Below are 14,268 nucleotides of genomic sequence, written 5' to 3' on the forward strand. Positions count from 1 at the left end.
AATACAGAAATTATGAAAAATAATGATACATTCACAGAAGTCAAGTAATGAATGGAAGAACAAAGAGATGCATGGGTGGATTTAGATAATAGGGCAGGAAAAAGGTCTGAAAGAAATCCTAATATTTTTCCAACACTTATCCTGATCTGGAAAATCATGTCTGACACTTTCACAGAATGCATTAGAACCATATTTTTAGGCAATGATTTTAGATTTATGCATTAAACATAATTTGAGCAAGAATTGTAACTTTGTTTATTATTTTTTTTCAAGAGATGTATTTTTGAACATGCATGAGTTTCGGCAGGTTGACTGGATGGTTGAGAGCTTTATACAATAAATATGAAATAAATACATTTCCAGACTTTTTCAAAATACAAATAAATCTTCTAAGTTTATTTTCAAAACACAACCCACAAATAAAACTCAAACTGGGTCACAGTACTCTAAGCCGACTCTCTGGCATTTTGCTTTGCAAAAAGCAAAAAACCTGGAAAGAAATCACTTAATTAGAAGCAAATAGGATGTGAACAAAAGATAAAAATACTCTTTAAACTGACAAAACTGGATGCTCACTTCAGAAATTTTAGTCTCAGTCTCTCAGCCAGTGGCAGGGGACTGTCACTACAAATCACCGAATCCTCACCATCTAACACAATGATGGGAGAATCAGGAGTCTGGAGAATCTCATCATCACTGACTTCAGTTGTTTGAACAGCCTGATGACTGTTTTTCGTCGATGCAGGTGTTTCATTTTCAACTTTTTCCCCATGGCTCTGTGATTTTGGTCCAGTTAATTGAAGCGTTTGAGAAGTCTTTGGATTAGCAGTTTTAAACTGATCACAGGCTGGTTTTAGAGGGAAGTCTGATATTAGGCTACGTATACTTTTGTCTGCCGGTTTCAGTTTTGTTCGACGTTGAGGTCCAGATTGCCGGTTTTCAACATCACTATCCTCGCTGGATGAGCACACGCTCATGCAGACGGTCTTCTTGCTGCTGCCCTTTTTGACTCTTTGTCCTGGGTCAGAGTGGCATCTCTGTGGCGGAGCAGAGGACAATGACAAAGCAGCTCTGACAAATGTATATTTTGGAGGAGGCTTTTCACGTCCGTTAGATTCCTCCTTTGTCTTACTTTGAGCATCATACGGCAAAGTTTTTTGCTTTTTTGATCTTTCAAGACTTTCTTTTAACATACATTGGATTTTGTTTGTTAGTGGTCCCTTTTCATTGCCAGTCAACATGATGCCCTCACTGCTACTTCCACTGGAAATTTCCCCAGTTTGCTTTCCATGTGAAATGACCAACTCACAGTTCAGATGTTTTGAAACCTCAGCTGCAAGCTCAGGACATGTAGCTTTCAGAGATTTATCTGCGTTCCTCATGAGGACTCTGTCTCTCAGAGGACACTCAGTGTAACAGAGCTCTGGCTGTTTGGTTGCACCTTGCGTTTCATCAGTTTGCCCAGGCTCTGCACCCTGGACCGCCGGTGAGGAAGGAGAGGAAGTGAAAGACAATGCATCCAAGTCAATATCGCTGAGATGTAGAGCGTCAATAACGGCAGAGACAGAAGGTGAAGCGCTTTCTGGTTCGACTTCAGGCAGAGTTTCGAGGACTTGACCGTCTTCTTTTTCTTTCCTGTGTTGCTTATGATTCACTGGAGTGTCTAAAATGATCAATTCTGTTTTTTCTGAGCTTGAGCTGGAAGGGAGATGAGTTAGTGGCTGAGTGGACCTGTTCTCTAAGGACGACTGAAGCGTCATCTGAGCCAAGAGATCTGTGACACCAGCAGAACTATCAGATGGTTTCTCCTTTTTACGTCTCGCTTTCTTCTCTGTAAGAAAAAAAAATAGAGGCAGAGAGAAAGGAATGTCAGAGGACTTTCCTGTTGTTTCTGTTTTACCGGCCATAATTGGATATTTCTGACACTGTCAATAAACATTTCTCAATTACTGAATTTTAAGAACGGACTGCTGAGTGTCAGATATGAACAAACAGTCTATTTATTGTGACTGCCACCTGTTTCCTGTAAAAGAATATTTTATACATTTGCTCATATCTGTTATGTATTTGTCTCATTTTGTCTCTAAAATAAAAGGTTGACCAGGAATTGTAACAGCCATTATGGAGACATGTCAAATTTCTTTTAAAATTGGGTTGAAAGCAAATAAACACATGATTACTGTGGTGGCAAAAAAAAAGTAAGCAAATTCTGTGAGGCAGACACTTCTTGGCTGCATTAAAGGTTCTGGTGTGAAGTGATTGAGCTGCTAACTCTACGTTTTCAGGTGTTAGAGCTGCTGTAAGCGAGAGCCTTAAAAACACATGTAAAACTTTCAAATAGCTTTGATCTGCGCCGCCCTGGCAGCGCAGACTGGGAAGTCTGGGAAGTTTGTCAAATCAGCAGGGGAGCTTTTTATGGAAAAATGCAGAATGAGATCATGCAAGCACCTTATTAAATAACTATTGCACTGAAAACAACATGTAGTAGGATATATTTAGGGTGAAAATAGGTGTCTTACGTTTAGTTTTGTTCTCTTTAAGCAGAGCTTTGCTTCTTAGGTAGCTTTCAACGATCTCCGGGAAAGCCACACGGAAAAGCAACTCTTCCTCCACTGTCCTCACCTCATGTTGGTCCTCTGTGGGTCGTTCCTCTGGAAACACAAAATGTTCTGCAGAAAACAGGAACAAATTTAGGTTAGGATATGCTAACCTTATGTCTTTCTAACTAAACTAAGAGCTATGGTCCTTTCCTGTGTCTTTAGTTTTTTTTTTTTATGAATCTCAATTATTTTCATCCATCACCACAGATTACAACTATTCATGTATTTTCTAATATCTTTCCTCAATAAATGTCAGTTTTAATGATGTAAGTCTTTTTTAAGAAAAAAAAAAAACCCTTTCTATGTATGCAAAGTGACAGCTTTTCAGTGCAAGGAAACATCTTCACCAGGAAAAAAGCATGAAATTTTGAAGAGGTACAATGCCAAGAAATGAAATCTTAAATTGAAAACAGAAATCAAATTGCTGCAATAATGGCTAAAAATATATTTTAAAATGTTAGTGAATAACATATGAAAGACCTAAAGCAGAAAACACAATAAAATTCACCTCAAAACATATATTTTATTATTTTTGCATCACTTCAACCAAACCCCCAGATTACCGAGGAACAAAAAAGTGAAATCAGCAGATATGGTCTCAATTTCCTTGTAATGTGAACAAATAATCAGAACACTGCAAAAGAAAAAAATATTTCAAACCTGCCATACATATAAATTATCATGTCTGTTTGCATATCTGAAGATTTGTCAGAAATATATTTAAGAAGTTCTGTTTAAAAAATAACCTAAAATATCTGATTTAAAATTGCCCTTTATTCATTTGCATTTCTTTTATAAACTAAATGGAATCTAACATTGGGGCCACTTTTCTGATTTGGTCATAGACTTACATAATTAGTCTGTGTAATTCAGACATAGTTACCGCATTTTGACCATAATTCAAATAATACAACTTATATTTGTATTTAAAGTATTTCTTCTGTTGCACACGATAAAAGTCTGCAACGTGAGTTAGTTCATTGAGACTTTCTCAGGTCAGTGATGTCAAACAGGCTTGTTAGTGATGTCCGCTTTGATTTGACAGACTTCCCAGCAAAGAGAGGAAGCCGGTTTAGCACCTAGAAGCTGTTGTGACTGATCTGTCACCTCTGAACCCCACCTCACAGCCAGTCACTAACAGACAACCCGGTGACGAACACCCTGCACCCCAACTTAGCGCTGCAGTCGTGTCACCAGCTCACAAATCCAGCGTTTTTTCACTCCCCAAGCATATAATGAGCCACTAAGAGGACAAATTAAACACAAAGGGTAATTTATTCAGGAAAGAACTGAAGATTTGAACTGACCTGGAGTGTTCCAGATGACTTCAAAGCAAGCAACAGTGTTCCTCACCCTTGGTTTCAGAATTCTTTTACAGAAAAATAAGTTATTTTAAAGAAAAGCTTCTGGACACACATAAACAGCAATATTATCACAATAATGCAGCTTTTCAGCTTTAAAAACATCATAAGACTACCGGATAGGCATGATTTGAGAGGGCACGTCTCTTCCATATTTTCTGTTCATCAACTCAGTGTAGGTCATCAGGACCAAAACCTTTTCACTTGTGTAGTGTTTTGGCCACCCCATAATCTCATAAGCAAATTTCTATGGAAAACAAGACACAAGCTTTCTAATTCATGTCCACAAAAGGCAGCAAGAGGTGCTTTAATTAATGAAAAATTTAAAAACGCATTACCTGCATCAGTAGAATATTTGGCTGTCTCCTCTTAAAATGTGCCACAGGTTCATCCTTGGAAACCAGAAACTCGTTTATAATCTAGAATAAAATGTTCAAGTATTATTTCAGGTGTTACTGAAAGCAGAAGAAAACCTGAAAAAACAAATACATATATATACCTCTGTAAATGGGAACTGCTGACTTGCCAGAGTTTTTCTAAAATAAAAAAAAAAGATCAGAAACATTTTAAACCTTCATTTGCCCCCAAAGTCAAACTTCCCAGATTTATATTTGTAAACATTCATGTGGGTCTAGCACATAAAATCTTGTTTTAAATCTATTAGAGTTTGTGAATCTAGATGCACAAGAACCAATACGTTCATCATCAACCAACTTTGGTGTTTGTGAGCCAAAATTCAGTTGACTGAATAAAACTGGGTTTTATTTAGGGGTATCCGCTTAAAGGAGGCTAATTGTAACATTTCATATTTGTATAAAAATAAAGACATATCATGTATTATTTTTTGTTTTTTATAACAATTATATACTGCTTTACTTTGACCTAAAGTACACCACTAAATTATGTCACTATATATTTTTTAAAAACCCACAAAAACTAAAAACAGTTGGGAAAATTTAAATTCCCATGAGCAAAAGTACTTTTCAGTTTATGAATGTTAAAATATTGTTGTCATAATAATTGATGTTAGTAATCCTGCTTCCCCCCAAAGATCTCTTACTGTTTGTGTGTAAAATTTGTCTTTGTTGGATGAAGTGCTCAATTTAAATATTTTAAGTCTGAAATTTTCACAAATTTCCCTTTGCTTTGGGAAAATGTTTGACTGAATTAAGGTAGTTGGCTTATATGGTAAAGATCAAGCCCATTTCAATTCTTTATGCACCTTTTATGAGAGAGTGTTGTCTGTAAATATTCATTTATTCCTTTCAACATGTTCACTTTAGGATTTCTCTTCTCCTATTTGCATTTTTCCAGTCCTGTTAATTTTTTATCAACATTTAGATTTTCATGGCTTCGACCAGCTTTTTAAAACGACACATACTTCCTGACGTTTGCCTCCAGAGACGATGCCTGGCGGCTCTGTTCGTAGCAGTGCCAGTCACATGGACACTGATAATCGAAGTCCTGAGGCTGGCAGAATCGCTGACTGCCGCAGAGCACACAGCCGCCACGCTCGTGTGCCTTAGCTGAGCCTGAGAGCCAAAGAGAAACCAGCGTTGATTCCTGAAATTTCTCACATATGTGTATATTTCAACAATGGCAGATTAAATAGCTTTAATTTAGAAATGTCTGAGACAAGTCACTGCCGCTTGGGTTTGCTCACCAGGATGTCGACATAAGTTGCAGTGACTAACTTTCTTTGCAACTCCGACAGGCACGTCAGGACTCTCCTGCTTCCACTGGTTGAACCTTTAGTGACAAGAATAAGATTTCCTGAGGATCTACAACCCTTAATGCAACGTACATATCTGCCAGGCAACCATATGAGTAGAACCTCTGTAGAAGTGACTGTCCTCTCAGGGTCTGTATAAGCCTCAAGGCCTGCTCTCTGCCAACACTAGGTATACCCTGAGGGAGCCATTAAAATGTACATTAAGAAATAGAAATGTAATTAGAAATATTATTCTGAAGTAACTTCTTTAAGCTGTGTCTTATCTACCTTAGGAATATAATCACAACCAAGGAGAATGGCCAAGCCAACAAGATTCTCTCTTGACAGGTGTAGCTCGGTTTTAACTCGAGATGTCTGGTAGCAATCGACCTGAGGGTCCTGGGAGAAAAAAAAAGTCAAAAATTGACACATCAGTTCCATCTGGATTAAGAGTGTAAATGATAACTTCAGGATTAGGGTCTTTTCTACAATGAGGAATCTCTTACGGTCTCCAAAATGAAGCGGCAAATGAGAATTTTGTAACCACAAGAATGACATAAAATCATGTATATGGTAATGTTGATTAATCAAATCACTGATCTTTTTGTTAATACTCCATACTAACTGCAAATAAATAAAATATAATTTATCTATTAGCTGATTTATTATTTGTATTTGTCAAACTGACATGTATTGATTTAGTCAAAAGCAGAACATTATTAGTATTCAACATAGTCTTATCTTTGCCCCAACGTGTTCCAGGGTTTCTCTTAACTTCCAGAAACATACTTTACTATTCATATTGAAGTTCCTGTAGACCGTCCGAGCCCCATACAGGAATGCATCTCCATCGTTGGTGATGCAGCCATCAACCAGCCCTGCTGAGTCCAGGTAAGCACACATGGCCTCTGCTTCCCCAGCTGCTGTCACCCAGGGCACACCCAGGTAGTCCAACATCTCTGCACACTGTAGAAAACACAGAGGTCGACAAAGAGCTGGGAGAATTATCTACAGTCGGTTACCAGAAAGACATACCTCTCGTAGTACAGCATTAAAGCGCCCTCTGCTGGTAGTTGTGGATGACTTTGAGGAATGGGCTTTTCTGGATCCTCCAAATCTCATTTCCGTCCTTTTGCTCATCGTTTCTGATTTAAGTTTGGGAGCTTCTCCCTCCATGACAAAGACGAGCTTCACTCCCATCAGAGTGAGCGAGGACACTCGGAAAAATAAATTCCTGCACATTAAACAGCATTGTGTTGGTTTTTACTTATAACAGAGACTTTTCTGCTAAATTAATAAAACTCACATATTGTACAGTTTGATAGCTATAGGTCAAGTTATAATATGTTTTTATTTGCCATTTTGTTGTACATCACTATGTAATCAGGATAAAATCTACCTTTCTAAAAACAAACTTCAATGCACCCATTACTGGTGACATCACATAAGGCAACTGACAGAGAATAGCCATTTGTAATTTTCTTGTTCCACATAATTGGCACATAGTTAATCAAAATCCCTTATTAAAATGTGTTTCTTTTAGTTATATATTTCTTCAGCAAAATGTTAAAACCAAATATGGGATAACTGCATAGATCTCAAGAAAATTTGTACATGAAGCTATAGAAAAATTAGGAAAAAGTTGCTACACTTCTCCCTCACAACAAAAGTCTATCTACTTGGAAAGGTTTCTGGAAACCCAGCAATAAATTAATAAATAATATTGTAGCTTTTCTGTTTAAATTAAAAGCAATTAGATCATTTTTATACATTTACAGTTTAAATTTGTGTACATACAGTAGTACTGTGGTGTTTTTACTCAAACCTATTATACCATCAGAATGTCATAGTGACCACCACTATAATGCAGTATCACCGTAGTGTCAAATTACATTACCGTGCCATATCATGTTTATCTATACAGCCTTTTAAAAACAATGCAAAGTTGACCAAGGTGCTGCACATCTAGTAAAAGCAGGCTGATATAAAAATTTAAAACAAAATCTTAAATCCTAAATACACAAATATAAGACAGAAAATAGATATACAATGTCAATATATATTACTATTTAAGTATATAAGTATATGGAACCAACCATCCTTCAACTCACTTCTTTCGATGTGGCTGTACTTTCATTTTTGTCCTCAAACTCAGTGATGCCCGTGAGGAATCACAGTGGCTAAAATAAGCTGCTATGGACTGTCAAACAAAATATTCTAATGAACCTTTTTTTTTTTAAGATTAAGAACAATATAAGGACACTTACCTCAGATGGGGCTTAGTAACTCTGCCCATCATGGCCTGGACGCGCTGAGCCTCACAGACCCATAAGCTCAGGTCTACCGCCAGAGTCTTTCCGCTCAAACTGTACAGCGGCACTGACTCTCGGACTGGCTCAACGATGGACCACAAGTCGTGAACACCCATAATTAATACTAGTAAAATGGAATCAAGTTCAGAAAATGAACAAAATTAGTAAAAAAAAAAAAAAAATCCGCAGAAAAGGAACACGGAACAGGCTTGGCGAGTCGAAGTTTTCAAACACTGGCGCCGCCTCCGTTAGGCTGCGTCCCAATTTGTTTTCTTACGCTTCCTTTCTGTAGTGAGGACTGTCTTTACATCTTACATAGATTATATGTAATACATCAATTTAATAAAAAATAATTAAATACAATTTCCTCTTCGGTATGTTGTTGTTATTAAAGCTTTCAAATGAACCTTGTAGGAGAGTAGGAAAGATAGCCAAAAAGTAGATCGAACCCTGACTTTCAAACAACGAGACGTCATTTTCATGCGCCTTCACAGATTGTTGCTATGGATACTCAGAGTTTGTTTATGCGCTGAGGAGTTTATCAATGGCCTCACAAACGCAAATAGAAGTCGTTGGCATAATTAAAGACCCAAATTTCCATGCTGCCAGAAGTATAGCCGAGGTAAAATAACACATGTATTATGTTCCTCCTGTTGATTAAATAATTGATTTAAAGTTCGACCTCTGTCATTGTAGGTACTCAAACAACGGTTTCCTAATGATTTTTTGGATCCAGAAATTGTGCCACTTCTTGAATTTGACTGGCATGAATACCTATGCAAGAAGAAACGGGTAGGTTATTTCATTCAGCAAATTATTCAGAAAGAACACAAACTAAAGTAAAACTGTCAACCGAAAAGAAAACGATAAATAAATCTTCAAAATTTAAAAAAAAATTAATGTGAAAAGTATGGCATGCAATCTTTCAATCCCCCTAATACCCTTAATCCAGTGCAACCTATTACCCTTAGAAATTACCTGTAAGTAAAACTCTGTGATTCTGTGTAGGCCTCAGATATTTGTTAGAGGACATTAGTGAACAAACAGCATCAAGGAGACCAAGAAACACACCAGAAGGGTCAGGTATAAGACTGTATGGAGCAAGATTAGATTATAAAGCAATGAGTTCATTGTGGAACATGGTGGTGGCAGCATCATGTCTTGGGTATGGTTCTCTTCAGGAGCCAAAGGGAAGCTGGTCAGAATTGAAAATGGATGGAGCTAAATACAAGTCAAATCTGAAAGACAATGTGTTAGAGACTTCCAGTAGGAAACTGGCTCTACAGATATAGGCAGAGCTACAATGTAGTAGTTTAAATTGAAGCATATTCATGTGTTCATTATGACTCAGTCAACTCCTACCCTTAAACCTATTAAATATTCACAGCATAAGTGGAAAATTGGTGTTCATAGATACTCTTCATTTAGTCGGACTGAGCTTGAGCTATTTTAGTAAGAAGAATGAATAAAAGTTTCAGTCTCCCTATGCAAAGCTGGAAGAAACATACTGTAAAAAATGTGTGGGCATTGAGAAATGCAATAGTGAACATTTTAAAGGGATATGAATACTTTTACAAGGAGCTGTGTACTAATCATTGCAAAAATATCTCATATTAAGCTCTATTTCAGTACTTGAAATACAGAAATATTTCATTTAAATTAGATAAATAATTTTATTTTATCATATAAATAATCATATACAATAAATATGAACTTGAACACATCAGCATAAATTAAAATGAACCAATTAAACAACACAAATAAATAAAAATATAAAATATGTGCAATAATATAAAATAGTGCTTTGAAAGAAGTTCACAAAGTTTTTAGAGAGGGTGTGGGGAGTTTCTGAGGATCTCGAGTACAATATTACTGCACTCGAGTAATATGTAAGGAATGTAAGGTTCTGTGTCAGATCTGACACAGATCCTTGCAGTTGTAAGGATCTGTGTCAGATCTGTGTCAGATCCTTACAACTGCAAGAATCTGAAAAAGATCCTTGGGAGAAAGTAGGTCAACTCTAATGGTCCTTTCAACTCCCCTCAATATCCTCTTGCTGGTCAATTACCAGCAACAGATTTTCTATGAAAAATATGGATGAAATATGACACAATAAGCAACTCATCAGACATTAAAGACCAAACAAAGACTGATAAAACAAGATACGCATTTCAAACACTGTGACTAATAAAAGAAAAACACTATTTCTCAAATATAGTATGATTAAAAAGTGTTATCACTTCTTAGAAATAAAACTATTTATTGTCTACATGTGTAATGCCAGTGTATGTGATGAAAAATATAGTTATAAATAATATAACTGAACGTGGACAAAGCTTGCGGCTGTGATCCTGCACCCCTACACAGATATGATCTCGCTGCAGTTTGACGCCATTGTTATTCTAAAAAGCTGATTCACAACACGGCTATTGTTGTGAACTTGTGATTTCAGGAGCTGCGTGGTGATGTGTGGGAGTATCCCAGCAATGTGATATGCTTCCTTAATGGCGTTCTCCTCGGTAATGAAAAGCAACTCGCCAGCTGGGCAGAAAATCAGTGGAATTTCACCCTCACTCATCCAGAGGATTTCTATACGGCTATCACTGAGGAGTGCTACGCCAAACACCTTCAGAAAACTGGAGTAGGCTGACACCACAGTTGCAAGAATACACAAACAAAGTAGAATGGTTGAAATTGGCATCTAAAAACATGCATACTATTTATTTATGCTATTTTGTAGGCAAGAAATATCCTGTGTGCAGCAAGTGACTCCTGTGTCTAATCCTATTTATTGTCACTTCTAAAATTTGTCTCAGAGTAGAACATTAAAATAAATAAGCCACTGAACAAACCATAAAAAGGAGAAGACTCACAGCAGAGAAACATGAAGATATAAAGTGTACTGAGACAGTTTCACTTTTCAGTAATACTTGGCTACAGGAAGCCTGCTTCTAGAGAATTGTTGTTAGCATTTGCTGGTAGATTTAGACATAGTATTTAATGCATTGAGCTGAAGTTCATGTTTCCAGGAACTGTTTAGCAATCAAAGTTCAGAAATGTCTTTGGCTTTCAGATGGAATCATTAAAAATCCTTTTTATTTATGTGTGGTTTGAGTGTTTTTAAGATACTTCTGTAAGTTCGTGACTATCTCTTGAAGAACTTCTCAAACTCTTGAAAAGGAGATTTTCAATCTAAATTATATATTTTCCTGTTAAATAAAAGCTCAAGAAAAAATATAGTTTTTGGAGTGATGAGCAGTATTCCAACCCATTATTCCAATCTTCATTCTCTCCACAATACTACTGAAATAATAGGTTATAAATATGAGATCCTTCAGTGTTTTGTAACTTATTTGGAAAAAACAGACACTACTATTATTTATTATTATTATTATGTGTAACCCTGCTTGGCTTTATATGATGTTGGTGGTGGAGCATAAACCCACCATTCCAGGTTGCTAGAGGTCACTTTGTTAATTTTTTCACCTCTTTTATGATCCTTTCAGAATCTGTTGAAATTTTTCATTATTTCTCATGCTGAGTTTATTTTTAGTGCTGAAGAGGACTTAATGGTATTATGGTTGCAAAATCAACTGATAAGATAAGAAGTTCTGAAGCCCTGATTGAAAGTTATTTAGTGAATGCCTTATCGCCTTTAGACATGTCTGATGTTTTTTTTAAAAAAGGGATTGCTGATAGCTTAGGACTCTTATTTTTTCATCAGTGAATGTTGACAAGTGAAAACAAAATTGGAACCAAGTCAGTTCCTTTTTATGCAGTAAAGTCAGTACATGACAGATTACGTGTCAATGGATGGTTGGTTGGTTTTGCATTTCTAAAATAATACAAGTAATCAGTGTTCAAAGTGAGCATCATGTCTTTATCTATTGTTCTTCATTGCTACTAGCACTTGTTCTAGTATATCATCCTTACATAGAATTTTTGCACTTAGTATTGAGTTCAGACAATGTGTGAATTACTGCCATACCTAAGATTTCAAGTTGGCAAATTCCCCTAACGTAAATCTGAAGAGTTTGTTTAGAAGTTACAACTGTGGTTGCTATTGTTTTTGTTAATCAAACTTCCATTCTTTTCTTTTTAGCATAAGTTTGTCTTCATGGATATTGTTGTAGCAGGAGAGGATCCTCGGAGGATAAGTTTTGAGGTAAAAACTTTTCGATCAAATTTTACTTTTAAAGACGAACCTTATAATTTGACATTAGTGAACAATTTAGAATGTAAATATAAGAAAACGAATGATTAATACAGAACAGCGTTTCGCGTCGTCTCTCCTCAGCTGTTCTCCGATCTGTGTCCAAAGACATCAGAGAACTTTGAGGCTCTGTGCACAGGAGAACGAGGAAGGTCACAGAGCGGTCTCCCACTCCATTACAAGGGCTCTCTGATTCATCGCATTGTGCCCAATGGCTGGGTGCAAGGTGGAGGTGCTCTAAGAGCCGACTCTGTCACCTCTTACTTTTCAAGTGCCTCATTAATATTCAGGACATGTATAACAGGATTATATAATTCAGGAACCCATTTAGATACAGGAAGTTAAATGATGTAGATATACTGTATTTATGCAATGATTTGAAGTTGATCATATGGTGTCTGATTTTAGGATTTGTGGCACAAAGGAAAAAATTTATAACATTTTCAAATTAAAATATATTTGACATAAGTGTGTTCAATGTCACTGGCTTTGTCTAACTTTCCATTTTACTCTCTGCAGATATTTCTCCTCATAGTAGAGGTAATGGGGGCGAGTCAATCTATGGACCAACTTTTGAAGGTACCAACAATTCCTGAAGATGGAATTAGTGAGTTTATATAGTTTGTACCACCTCAACATGTGACCATCTCACCTGTCAGATGAAAGTTTTGCTATTTCCCACTCAAAACGGGGCACTCTGGGAATGGCCAACAAGGGTCCCCACACCAATGGATCCCAGTTCTACATCACCTTGCAGCCGACGCCCTGGATGGACAAAAACTATGTTGCCTTTGGGTTTGTGTCACAAATTTGTTTCAGTAGTCATCAAGTGAATTACTAAGTGACAATATATATTATCTCTGATTGCATTCATTTTTTCTATTTTTAGACAAGCGATTGAAGGTGTAGAAGTCCTGAAGAAATTAGAAGAGAGTAAGACTTCCAATGAAAGACCCAAATATGAATGTAGAGTGTCAGCTTGTGGAGTGTTACCAATGTAACTTTACTTTTTGATGCAGTAAATTCAAAGACAAACTCACTTCTGTGTTTATCCGTACTTTCCTGCTCAGAAAAAAACCCCTTAAATGTAATTCTGTTGTTTTACTTTATTTGACTTGTGAGAATCAGAGTCCTGTAGAAAACTTCTAGTCTGTATATAAGAATAGGACACAGCTTGAGTAACAAAATTGGGTGTATTGGTGAGACTTTTTGTTGTTGGATTGTATTGTTGTTATCACACCTTTTAACATGTAGAAGACAAATTGTTCTCCGGACATTTATCTTAGCATTTTGGAATATTTGCGCTGTTCTCCTTGATAAAAAAAAAAAAATCTTGTCAGCACATTTTCCAACAGTGTTGCAAGTTTAACTTTGGTTACTTTTTACTTCATTATGTTAAATGGATAGCTGAATGTGAATCCTCTTTTATTATAGAGCAAACTCCACTTCTGCTAAGAAAAGTTATGTCTGTAAATGATTCCAGATGGTCTAAGAGATAAAAACTATTAAAAGAGACTTTGAATAGAAAATTGAGGAAATCCAATGTACTGTAGTCTGGGGTTAAATCAAAGCATTGAAATATTTTAAATTTCCCCTTTATTTTTATTATAAAAACACTGTACTTATTGCAGGATAATCTAAGCCAGGTTTGCCCAGTATACTGCAGATCTTGTACAGAACCCAATCTAATGTAGTTTGGGTGTCAGAAATTAAATAAATATTGATATAAAAAAGGAGAAAATACATATAAATTTGATATGAAGTTCCAGTTCATGTTTGTACAAAATAAAGTAGACCTGTGGTATTGCACTGTTTTTCTATATGACTCGATTTAAGGTTAGAAGGGAAAAAGAAGGAGGAATAAAATGCTGTTTTTTTAAAGAATGTGTCAATTCATGTGTATGTGATTTTTTTTTTATTTTGAATTACTATTATTTATTATTTTTATCTGACATTTATTTATACAGGTTGTCTCATTGAGATCCAATATCTCATTTACAAGAGAGATCTGTTTCGATAAAACAAGCAACATTTCAAGGTGGCTTAGGGAACCAAATAACAATAATTATCC

At 36.2% G+C, this 14,268-nt stretch overlaps 2 protein-coding genes across 2 annotated transcripts; one reads left to right on the plus strand and one right to left on the minus strand.

Annotated features, from left to right (window-relative positions):
* Positions 1 to 231: 231 nt before the first annotated feature.
* Positions 232 to 12,935, minus strand: gen1 (GEN1 Holliday junction 5' flap endonuclease). The gene is made up of 14 exons (XM_032585873.1): positions 12,850 to 12,935; positions 7,940 to 8,108; positions 6,708 to 6,906; positions 6,462 to 6,638; positions 5,961 to 6,071; positions 5,796 to 5,869; positions 5,625 to 5,710; positions 5,343 to 5,493; positions 4,461 to 4,497; positions 4,300 to 4,380; positions 4,078 to 4,208; positions 3,908 to 3,969; positions 2,520 to 2,669; positions 232 to 1,831 (listed from the first exon to the last, which is right to left on the minus strand). The coding sequence occupies exons 2-14, from the start codon at positions 8,098 to 8,100 to the stop codon at positions 573 to 575; spliced, it is 2,679 nt and encodes an 892-aa protein (XP_032441764.1). The 5' UTR covers positions 8,101 to 8,108; positions 12,850 to 12,935; the 3' UTR covers positions 232 to 572.
* Positions 8,063 to 14,106, plus strand: ppil6 (peptidylprolyl isomerase (cyclophilin)-like 6). The gene is made up of 8 exons (XM_032585897.1): positions 8,063 to 8,606; positions 8,681 to 8,776; positions 10,437 to 10,625; positions 12,087 to 12,149; positions 12,282 to 12,429; positions 12,717 to 12,776; positions 12,857 to 12,992; positions 13,087 to 14,106. Exons 1-8 carry the CDS (start codon positions 8,529 to 8,531, stop codon positions 13,196 to 13,198), a joined length of 882 nt encoding a protein of 293 aa, XP_032441788.1. The 5' UTR covers positions 8,063 to 8,528; the 3' UTR covers positions 13,199 to 14,106.
* Positions 14,107 to 14,268: the final 162 nt, after the last annotated feature.

Source organism: Xiphophorus hellerii, chromosome 15 (genome assembly GCF_003331165.1).
Source record: "Xiphophorus hellerii strain 12219 chromosome 15, Xiphophorus_hellerii-4.1, whole genome shotgun sequence".
Classification (NCBI taxonomy): domain Eukaryota; kingdom Metazoa; phylum Chordata; class Actinopteri; order Cyprinodontiformes; family Poeciliidae; genus Xiphophorus; species Xiphophorus hellerii.

Bases quoted from the DNA above. Each gene is read 5' to 3' on its own strand.
- ppil6 (XM_032585897.1), top strand. From the start codon at position 8,529: ATGGCCTCACAAACGCAAATAGAAGTCGTTGGCATAATTAAAGACCCA. The intron at 12,150-12,281 runs GTAAAAACTTTT...GTCTCTCCTCAG, and splicing joins CTCGGAGGATAAGTTTTGAG to CTGTTCTCCGATCTGTGTCC. The intron at 12,777-12,856 runs GTACCAACAATT...CTCACCTGTCAG, and splicing joins CTATGGACCAACTTTTGAAG to ATGAAAGTTTTGCTATTTCC.
- gen1 (XM_032585873.1), bottom strand. From the start codon at position 8,100: ATGGGTGTTCACGACTTGTGGTCCATCGTTGAGCCAGTCCGAGAGTCA. The intron at 4,381-4,460 runs GTATATATATGT...ATTTTATTCTAG, and splicing joins AGCAGTTCCCATTTACAGAG to ATTATAAACGAGTTTCTGGT. The intron at 4,209-4,299 runs GTAATGCGTTTT...TGTTTTCCATAG, and splicing joins CAAATATTCTACTGATGCAG to AAATTTGCTTATGAGATTAT.